The sequence below is a fragment of the Columba livia genome, chromosome 2 (assembly GCF_036013475.1).
Source record: "Columba livia isolate bColLiv1 breed racing homer chromosome 2, bColLiv1.pat.W.v2, whole genome shotgun sequence".
NCBI lineage: Eukaryota > Metazoa > Chordata > Aves > Columbiformes > Columbidae > Columba > Columba livia.
The window spans coordinates 51,188,250-51,199,469 of NC_088603.1; the positions used below are offsets into that span (position 1 = coordinate 51,188,250).

General features: G+C 39.6%; 1 protein-coding gene across 1 annotated transcript; it reads left to right on the forward strand.

The window, feature by feature from the left end:
* Positions 1–4,455: 4,455 nt before the first annotated feature.
* On the forward strand, positions 4,456–10,833 carry LOC102091850 (probable G-protein coupled receptor 141). The gene is made up of 2 exons (XM_005500009.3): positions 4,456–4,585; positions 6,003–10,833. The coding sequence occupies exon 2, from the start codon at positions 6,030–6,032 to the stop codon at positions 6,891–6,893; it is 864 nt and encodes a 287-aa protein (XP_005500066.2). The 5' UTR covers positions 4,456–4,585; positions 6,003–6,029; the 3' UTR covers positions 6,894–10,833.
* The last annotated feature ends 387 nt before the right edge of the window (positions 10,834–11,220 follow it).

The window sequence follows — 11,220 nt, forward strand, 5'->3', positions numbered from 1 at the left end:
AATTTCTTTTGTATTTCAGAATTCTCACTATTGATGATTCCCTCAGCCCAACCCCCCCCAGTAAGGATAAAAGCCAACCCAATTTTTCTGATTTGCTAATGTCTGATACTTCAAGTTCTCAGTACTTCAAAATCTTCTTCTGTCATCATTTTTCTAGTAGATGTGCTTTTTGAGATGTGTATTTTGATAAAACTGGGTGACAGGCCTCTAGACACCTGACATCAAATTATAAATTAACTTCCTGACAAATGCAAACATTTTTTACTTTTGGAGTCCTAGTCCCTGTCTTCTAGTTCTCTCTCTGCAACTCCATCCAGAATGTGAGCAATCATCTTTCTTCCAGAAAAATGGGAAACTTTCTTCAGTAAAGATAAATCTCATTTTTGTGGGAGACGGTCATAACCACAATTGCAAGATATGTGGGATCTAAAGATCAAGGTGAATTTGGAAAAACAACCCAAAACAAATAAAAAACACCCCAAAACCAACCCCTCCACCACACCTTGAAAGTATCACCTCTGTGTTTTGGACACCCTCCATGGTTTCTGTATCTTACTGAAAACTGCTATCAGTATAATGAGGACCTCTGCTTTCCTGTATGTTAGTTGTTTTATGTGTTTTCTTTCTAATTGCTTTTTAAATTAATAAACATTAAGCCTTGTCCAACTCTGTGTCAAGCAAATATTGATTTCAGGGATCTATCTCCTGCAGGCCCTGTTGATTCTGCATATTAGTATCAGGAAAGAAGAATTTTGGCTCTGAGGCTGTGACTGTATATATCAAGCAGAACATGAGAAACGGGGTTAAGTGGAATTGTGTGGGGCTATCCCTAGAAACACAGGCTTCTGAGAAAGGCTGTGGGACTGAAAACAAAGGGAATTAAGTTTGACAAGGAGGACGGGTGGCAGTTTGTTCAAGCAGAAAGGAAAGCCTTTGGGACTAGGAAAAGGTTATGCTGTCAGTACCAGAGCCTTGGCTCACGTGTGGTTGTCTGCAGCTGTTCCTGAGTATAATGATGCTTCACAGCCAGTATTATCAGTTTTCTGGAATAACCTAAAGCAGAAACAACTTTAATTGCCCCTACAGGTATTGGAGGGTAACTAGACCAAATAGTAGGACAAAATTATTTCAGAAATCTTCTAACTCACTACTAAACTGGCATGGACCAGCACAGGAGAATAATGACAAGTTCCTAAATTGGTAATAATAAATCTCATCTCTTTTCACTAAGAAATAAGTTTTGTTTTCAAAGCCAAGTCATAGCCTGCCTGTGATATGCTCTGTCAAATTCCTCCCCAGAAATCCATGATCCTTTCACTTTTGTAAGGCATAATGTCTACTTTTGAGGAATATTAAATACATATGACTGAGAGAACTATATATTATTATTTCTAATAAACAGAGAAGCCAGATAGCCTCTTCCATCCTGACGAAGGAAGCCTGAGAAACCTCCCAGCAAATCTGCAACCAAATAAGTAGAAGATTAGTCCAAGAATCTCAAATCTCCTGGTAATATTGTTGACCATTTACTGGCTGAAGTTACTAAATTCTTCATGCTGCATGGATGGATGGGATTGGAAAATTAAAGGGATTATCCAAGTTCACTAACCATGGAGTATGATTTGCTCACTTTCCAGTACCTGTGACTCATGTCTAATGGAGTGGGAGTGAGACAGCAACAACTGTGATGGCATCTGCAATCACAGGAAGAGCAGTATGTTAAAACATAACTTAGGTTTTCCCCATCTTACTGTTGTTTATGGCCTATATGTAGCTTAGTTCCTACAAGTAACTATACATAGAGGGCTTATTATTAATAAATAATTGAAATTATCAGCAATTATGGCCCTAGGCTGGAAGTAACTGAAACTGAAAACCTATGCAGTAAGAGAAGGCAGCACAGTTTTATGATTGTTCCTAGACAGTAAGGAGGTCTTGAGTCTGTATGTGAAACTTTGTTTGCTGTTACATTGACCAGTAAACATAACGTTTTCTTATGAAGTGACACAGAAAGCAGAGGAAATAACACAGAAATCAAATGAAACCAAGAACTTGAAGTTCTACTATGCATATACCCCCTGCTTAAAGGAACTCCACTACACCCATAGTTGGCATAGTTGGTGACACTTCAACAGAGATTAATCCTGTGTCTGAACATCTGACAGGCCTTGTTCCTCTTCTTTCAACTATTGCTTCCTCTTCTGTTTCATTTTCTCTTCTTAATAATTTAAAACTTCACCTTTCTTCTTTGTCTTCTGTTACCCCAATGTTGTACCATGTATCCCCTGTTCTTTCCTTCTTTAAAATATTTTTTAATGCTAATCTTGACCTGGATCTCTGCTGTGTATATGTGTTTTTCTTTCAACCTTATTCTCACCACTGGTCAAGGCAAACTATGTGCTGATAAAGCGAAAGCAATATCTGAAAGTTCATTTGAACAGGCTGATGTGACTCAATTTCCTCTGGTACTCAAATGAGAAACTAACCCAAAGTTTAAGACCTAGATTACAGAGTTGAGCTGAGTGATTTTATTTTATTTATTTATTTATTTATTTTAACAGAAGAACACAAAGATAAAAAGTTAACACACTGAAGAGCTTTAAGGAACGTTTCAGGGACAAAGCGACTCAGAGGTATAAAACATCAGTTGAGAAGTTTGCTTTCTGACTCCCAGCAATTTTGGTGTCAGCCAAAGGTGCTCTCCCCAAGGTGACAAGAGAATTATCTTTGTAACACCTTTGCAGGGGTTTTGGCATCACTTTAAATCCAAAGATCTCAGCCTGGACTTAACATAATAATAGTGCACACAAAGCTCTTGATGTCATAGCCCGATTCAGCTATATCTGGAGTTCCATCAGTCACATAGCATCCATTTCAGGAATACAATTTCTTCACGTCTCTTCTGCACTATTCCTTGATAGTTCCAACTTTGTGGATCACTTCAGGTCTTGTGGACAGAACACAGGGCTTCAGGCATTTCCCTGCTTTACCCAGATGCTGTGAATGTAGTTTCATGTTGCTCTAACCGATGATTCTGCGAAACCATTGGTGTCTGACACCCGGGCTGTTGCCTACCTTCCTGTGCATTTCTGCAGAACCAGCTGATCATTTTCCCATCCAAAAGCCATTGTTACCGGGTCTGGCAGCAGCCTGTCCTTATGTAGGATGAAGTGATGCTGGAACCACACCTGGTGAGTACCATTATTCATGTAGCTGTTTTCCTTCAGTGCTCTGTCTGCTGGAGCAATTGAACACTTCTCTCACCCGACACCTATAAGTATGTGCAATCTCCAAAATGGACATCCCTCCTGGTCTAGGTGAGATGGTAACTGCTCCCTCAAAGCTTTCAGAGCTTATCTTGAGAATGTCTCACAGACTGTTGTCTACATATTCTTGCTCACCCTCACGACTCTTTCTGTTTCTCTTCCTCACTTTTAGCACCCTTGTTTTTTTGAGTCTTTGTATATATTTACTTGTAATTGTTCTTTTTCACAACGTGTTCTTCCTTATGACTATACTTAATAATAGGAGAGATGCCTCTCAGAGGGAACCATCCTCACATACACAGCAGAGGATGACTACATGATGGCAGGAGCAATGCTAGTTCAGCCCTGCTGGAACACTGATTTTATGTTATTGCCCACAAAACCTTGTGTGTTGTCCTTTTGTGTTTGAGTACTGATGACTCTGGCTGTGGTCTAGAACTCTAGTTAAAAATAAACTGGGCTAACATTTTTCTGTTTAATTTCTAGTCAAGAAACTGATTTTTAATGTCTCCAGAAGAGCTCTGACTCAATGCTTTCTTCTTTTTTTTGTGAGCTACCTTATACTAATGATATGGTTTGGGGTCAGCATTTATGCCTGCAGTTCAAACATAATCTTCAAGCACCCCTGGCCTCTGTATGTCTTTTTTTAACAGCAGGAAGTCTTAAGTCTCTTTTTGCATATGTCCAAGACTTATTTTACTTACAGTGTTTAAACAGTGAGTAACCTCCTCTGAGTTCTTGAAGATCTAATAGCATGTTAGAGTGAAATCTTTTGTTAACTCTGCTAAACACTTTGTTATTCTGGCACATTTAGCTTAATTATGAAACATAAAACAAGTTCAGCGGAAAAGTGCATTTATAATGAAAATTCCTCTAGTCAGCTGCATATTTCTTCTCTTGATCAGTGGTGCTTCTTACTTGCATAGTAGCAAAACCCAGTAACTTGTAGTAGTTGTACAGCTCAGGGAATCACTGTGCATCTGAGTTTTAAGACTGACCACATTGTGGGCAGAAGTGGTCCTGATTAGCGGGTCTGTCCTACATATCTGAACACAACAATGGCCTCTGACAGCTCAGCAGCTTTTCAGCAGTTCTCACTGCATGAACAAAATAGTGGTACATGTTCCTATATGTGATTGCTATCACAGCGAAGCAAGAAAGAAGGCTTGTGACTTCCTGTATGTGGGCTGAGAAAATCCCTCAAATGTTCTCGGTCAAACAGTTAACACCAAAGGCTCTTTTTCTTCACATGGGTTATGATATGGATGCGTGAAATGGCAAAGAAGAAAGGGGAAGTCACAAACATAAGAAATTATAAGGTAAAATTAAAGTATTTTATTTCTATAAATAATTAAAAATGTAATTTATTTCTGACTAATGCAAAATGTCATCTAGGTTGTAATTATGCCATTTATAACAAGAATATCGTACCTTTTTAAAGCCAGTTTGAAATATTAACAATATACACAGGAAAATGAATTTGTGTCAGGAGAAGAAAGTAATCTTCTTAAAGCTTGTAAAACTTTTCTTCTAGCAAAGTTTCTGGGAAAACAAATTTCTCATGCCTATCTCAGGAATATTAGACTGTTATAAAATTGTAACCATTTAAATGCTTTTAGGATCATGCATTTTAAAAGGTAATTAACATAGAAGTTTATATCAGTTTTGGACACAACACTCCAATGGCTTTCTAAAGATGCTTTATCTGATGCTTCACGAATAAGAAGTTTCTCTGAAAACGTCTTGCAGTTGCAGCGCATCATTTTACAGATGAGTGCAACAGAATTAAGAATTGCTGATTAAAACAAGTTTACTAGTTTCAGACTTCAAAGGAATCAGAGACAGAAGACACTGCTTTTTTAAAACACTGCTTTTCAGCTCTTAACTTTGTTGTATTGAAAACCTTTGTAAGGTAAGAATAGACTTCATTAGCTAGGTATGCATGTACCCCGCATGCTATCCCCATATACTTGTACAGAAATCTGTATGCAAGCCCAAAAAACTGTACAGTCCACATCTTGCCTTAAGTCTAAATAAGAATGCAGTAGTAAGTGGCTATGTTCAACAAGTGCCAATAGGATTAAATCTTTCAGAAGATTGTTCTTAAATTAATTTTTAGCTTTTCTTCACTTTTCATAGTAGGGTAGTGCAGGTGAAATTCTGTAGCAAAAAGACTTGAAACTGAAGAAAGATGAAATTGAATTTTTAATCTGCTGGTTTTTATTTTCAATGTGCTTTATGCATCTAGAAACCGAAACTGTTGCTGCCTTATGGGTGTCCTGCACCCATTCAGCAAGATGCTAAAAAGAAGGCTCAGGTGTCTTCATAAAGTATCCACAAATTATAGGTACAAACTCTTCACATTTCAGTATTTTTCTCTCCTTCAAATTTAGCTTTATAACATGGATGCAGATTAAATATATGTAGCATCTTGGCTATTTCAAATGGCTGAATCTAGAGGCAAATAATTTAAAAAAAATCTAGAATACAGTTTAGTAAATTAAAAACTCATTCATAATTATATAAAATATAGTTTTAACACTTAGAGGCGTGGGTTGCTTCTGTCATATACAGTATGACAACAGCTATAAGGTTGTGTTCTACGTGGGACAATTTCCTTTCAAACACAGTTCAGTAAAATGTCCCTTCATGAATCTGTGACATTCCATAGTTAACAACAAAGGAACCAACAAAGAAAATATGTCTATTTTAAAAATTCTCATTTTTCACTTTCAGTAACCTTTGAAAGAGGAGCTTAGGAAGATGTCTAACAGCAGTATAACCCAGCAGAACCATTCCTCCAATGAGACATTGCCAGACACCTCAGAGAGGCTGCTCACCGTTCTCATGGCCCTGTACATCATCAACCTGGCTGGCGGCACCCTCGGGGTCATCGTAATGTCCCATCAGTTGTTTCAAAGGAGATCGCAATCTGTGATGACTGTTATCATAATCAGCCTCCTGGTGCTGCACAGCTTTATGCTTCTCAGCATCCCCTTCCGCCTCAGCTACTACATTTTAGGGGAATGGAAATTTGGGAGGTTTGCCTGCAAATTAGCAAGTGCCATGATCTACCTCCACATGTACACCACCTTCATGTTTTATATGGGTATCATCATCATACGTCTCTTCCGACTCGAGTCTAGGACGTGCTACACTACAGGCTGGGTGGCTGCTGTTTGGCTGGTGGGAGTGCTGGTGGTCACACCTGTTTTTCTCTCCTACTATGGCACCTTTAAGACATACCACTCCTCCGAATGCTTTCAGTTCCACAAGGAGATACAAGAGGTGCCCATGGTGACCGCAAACTTCTGCTTGGTTGGAGTCTTGGTGGCAGCTTGTGCTGTGCTCACCGTAATCCAGTTGTCTGTGCTCTACAGACTGGCTGTGAAGTACTGGCCTGACATCAACTCACATGTGGAATTCAGGGCTCAGGCAAAGAGTTTCTTCTTCATATTGGTAACATTAGTGTGCTTTATGCCTCATCATGTATTCAGAGTATATTACATCCAAAACTACCACCTGGATAAAGACCATAAACTACTCCCATACAATGAAATTTTTTTAGCTTTAACAACAATGTGCTGCTTGGATATGTTGTGCTTCATAGCAGGAATAGCCCACTGAACTGTGAACCACCAGGAAATCCAGCTGCAGTGTGTCAGTACTGGCTTTTGGCAGAAACAAAACTGTGTCAAGATTTTGCTGAGTTAGGGACACTGCTGAGTTTTCAGCGTGGCTGTATAGGTCTGTAGCTTTGTTTGGCTTTTGCAGACCAGTAAGGCACATCTTTCAGAAACTACTGTTTTTTAGCTTCTCTCTTGAAAGCAGGTATGTGTTACTCTAGTCTTTGACCTAAGAGTCATGCCCTGAAGTTCATTAAGATTTTCCTCAGCCATCTGTCTCTAACAATTACAGCATGAGTATCCATTCTTTTCTTTTTCCTCAAAAAGTCTCAGTAATAACAACCCACTGTGGCCAATAAGTTGCCCAGTCTGAAAGTCTAACAACTTCTGGCCATTGCGATATTGAAAGGAAGAGAGGGAAGGAAGTGATTCCTTTATGGGATTTTTGTACTAGTGGTCTTAGATAGCAAGGAAATACACTCTATTGAAATAGAAAGTATCCAAGGTATGAAACAGGGCATGTAGTAGCATATTTCAGCAGAATCCTTATTTTTGTCACTTACACAGAACATGTATTAAATTAAATCATATGAAAACTCTCGTCATTCTCTCAACTTCACTTTTACTTGCTTCATTCCAAAACCACAAACAGCTCATTGAATTGTGGTAATTACATGTTTAGAGCAAGTGAGAGCAGAACAGAACACAGATTTCAAAACTTCTGCCTTATGTCACTCTCCTGTCAGGACTGGATCTTGGCTGTCATCCCTTAGGTCAATTGTAGCCAAAAAAATACAAATTAGTGTAGTTCCATAACTGATTGTAGAATTCAAATCAAGGAGTCTGGTCCTTTACTGAAGGATCAGCTGCACTCTAGGAGAGGGAAATGTTTTAACAGCCTTCCAAAACCCTTTGATGTCTGGTAACTTTGAGTTGCCTGTTGATTTATTATCAGATGCCATATTTTTTCCATTTGCACATGTAACAATGCAAAACTAGAATAAACTAACAGAACTGTGTTTAATCAGTTCAACATATGCTCACGTATGTGTATACAAAATTGTGCTGGAGTATATATTTTCTCCATTAGATGGATTATATTTTCTGGGAACCACATCCGTTCTGGGCAGCTCTGTTTTATATTAATTATATAAAAAGTTTTTTCATTATTGCATTCTGCCTGTTCTGCTCAGTTCAGAAGGTCTCTAACCCTTCTGCTGAAGGCCCCACTGCCATTTGCTGCATCCCAACAGCTTGAGGCCAGATTTCTCCTAGCCCAGACTCCCAGAAGTCACACAACGGTATGCTTCCTCCTTTGTAGACCCATAAGCTGCCACAATTTTTAGTCTGGAAATCTTTTCTACAGAAGTGCCATGATCCCTGAATTCAAAAGGGTCAAAACTTGATTTTGGAGGGTTAAAGAGTAACATCTATAAAGTAATGCTAGTGATGCCTCAGATTGATGGCACTTCTTTGAAAGAAGAACTTACAGCTGCTTTGTCCATCCTGAATAAATGTTTTTCCTTTTAAGTTTCCATTTAAAAACCTTTGTTGAAAACTCCTAATGGTTTCAGTATCCTTTCTGTCTCTTTTAAATAGTAGGAGGCATCCAGGGCACCAGCAGCAAGTCCTGAAGTCTTCAAGAATCGTGCCCTTATGGCTTCCCCTAGTGTTACCAGATTCTATCTTGTTCATATCGTAGAGTCTGCTCAGCCTGTGATGTTCAAAGACAGCAGCTAGAGGTAAAATACAATACAACACAGATGAAATGCAAAGGGACAGATTCTAAAATGGGTGAATAGCTCCCAGACCAGCAGCAGTTCAAATTCTTCTCCAGGCAGTATGCAGCATATGTAGCTGATAAGAGACACAGGGCCCCACAAGGTGAAAAAGCTTCAAGCTCTCGTACTTCAGGAGAGTTTTGAGGAAAACAAGGCAGGGCCTGCAGAGAAGCCATTTGCACCTCTGCCACCAGAAAAGTTGGATTAAGTTGTATCTACCAAAGTCTTTAGCAAAACTGGCAAACTTGTGGGTGGGGCAATAAGTACATTGTTTTTCCCTTCTGGTTACTGGGCTCCTGTGGCTAAATAAAAATTCTGTTATTTGAAGAAGTGTCCTGTGACACTGCCTATTCTTACTGACCAGTGTTTCCAAGATGACTTACCTGGTAAAGATCAGAGTCATCTGGTGTTGTTTGTGAGTCTGCTGATAATCTAATGGTGTGCAAGTTTGGAAGAGGAAAAGGGAATTGGTAACAAATCATGCCTTGGCGGCCTTGCCCTTGGCTTTTGCCTGACATTTTTCACCTGTGCCTGGCTGTGTACCTTGCTGAAATAACCCTGACCCACTGAGTTGACTTCCCAGTGTGATGCTGAATCTGTGTTGCCCTTCAGAGTTGTCTGGCAACCACCGGCTGTCACTGGACCTGCTCTGCTTGCCTGGCTTGGGTACCATGGGATTTCACCCTGCACTGTGTCTGGCTGGGATGGAGTGAACTTTCTTCATAGCAGCCCATATGGCTCTGTGTTCTGGATCTGTGGCTAAAAACAGTGCTAATAACACACAGTGTTCTGACTACTGCTGGACGCTTGTACCACATCGAGGTTTTCTCTCTTTTCCACTCTGCCCTGCAGAGACTAGGCTGGGGGCAGACAAAACATTGGACAACTCACCTGAACTGGCCAAAGGGGCATTCTGTACCATACGATATTTTGCTCAGCAATGCAAGATGAGGTAGAAGAAGAAGCAGGAAGGGGACTGACTTCTTTGATGGTGGTTGCTCAGAGACTGTCTGGGCATTGATCTGCTTAAGGGAGATGATAAGTTATTTCCTGCTTCTTGTTTGCTTTTTTTTTTACTTTCCTTCACCTGTTAAACTTTCTGCGTCTTGACTTATGAATTTTGCTTTTGTTCTTCATGTTCTCTGCCCCATCCTGCTGGGGGTGGAGGAACAGAGAGAGCAGTCATGTGGGTGCTCAACTGCTGGCCGGGGTCAGCCTGCCACATACCCCTAATCAGTGAGGCCCCTGCCCTCCCGCTACCAGAAAGTTGGATATAGCTGAAATTTACATTTGCGGTGCTTCTTCCTTGCAGCTACAGCTGAATAACCTATATTATTAACCGTTCCAATGAGGGAAACTGCAGTGCAGCTTATGCTTCAGCTTCTTCCCACAGTCATTAAAAATCACAATAGTTTTTGCACCAAGGCTTCAGGTTGAACTTCATTCTAGTGCCTGTTGTACAATCCAGACCATACCTCACTGTCATTCCTTCTTCCACCCAACAGTCACTTTCATTAACCCTATGCATGAAACACACTCCTCTCTACCTCTTGGCCTTCACCACTGAACAATATTTCCTTCATTTTAATCTAAGCTGCTTTTAAAAAAAATAAAATAAAATACTTGGTCATTTCCCCTGTACCTTCTATCATTGATCAGGGCTTAGGAGGCATGTGAGGTTAAACAACTCACTGGGCCCAGTATGGTCCTCTTAATTCAGAGGATAATGGATTGAGCTTTGTTCCTAGTGTTGTTATATCCAAGACTCCCATTAAAGTGATAGAGATAAACTGCATTCAATACCCATTCCCCTGCTGAGATATGAAAGCACTCTAAAAACTGGCTAAAATAGAAAGTTATCACTCTTCAGGAGGATAATCTGAGAAGTAAATTCTGAAAGGGCAATAATATTGAGCTCAGATTGTAGGGCACTATTCTTACTACAAATTATATAATGACACATCCCTAGGAAAACAGTTAAAAACAGTTGGTTTGAATGCCATTTGCCATTTCCAGTAATTCTGGAGATAGTTATACACATTACTAAATGCTTTCACGTTAACTGAATATGTAAAAATTGTAAACCATTTAGTCATCCCATTCATTTTTAATGCCATCAAATGAACACTGGGAAATTCCCCAGACATTCGGAAGGAAAGAACATCAAACTGCTAAATCTATCTTTCGTTGTTCTCTGCATGAAGTTCTACATAAAAAGAGCACACAAACAAAAACAAAATCCCATTTGTAAACCTAGCTTTCAAAGTTAGTGTGCTAACACAAATCTGTAGGAGGGGCCAGATGATTTTTACCATCAAGAATTAGTGTGCTCACTGATGTCGGAACTATGGCACTACTGTAGCTGGCCTGTTTCTTTCTAGTTCAGGCACCTCCTTTTAAACAGTGCTGATGGTGATACAAGCCTGCTCACAGGCAAACTGCACAAGGAGCATATATTTTTAATTCGTATCTGCTAGTATCCAAAACAGCAACTCTTAAATAAAAAAAAAAAATCTCCATTTCCTTCTGATGTATCTATTCCTTCTA

Bases quoted from the DNA above. Each gene is read 5' to 3' on its own strand.
- LOC102091850 (XM_005500009.3), top strand. From the start codon at position 6,030: ATGTCTAACAGCAGTATAACCCAGCAGAACCATTCCTCCAATGAGACA.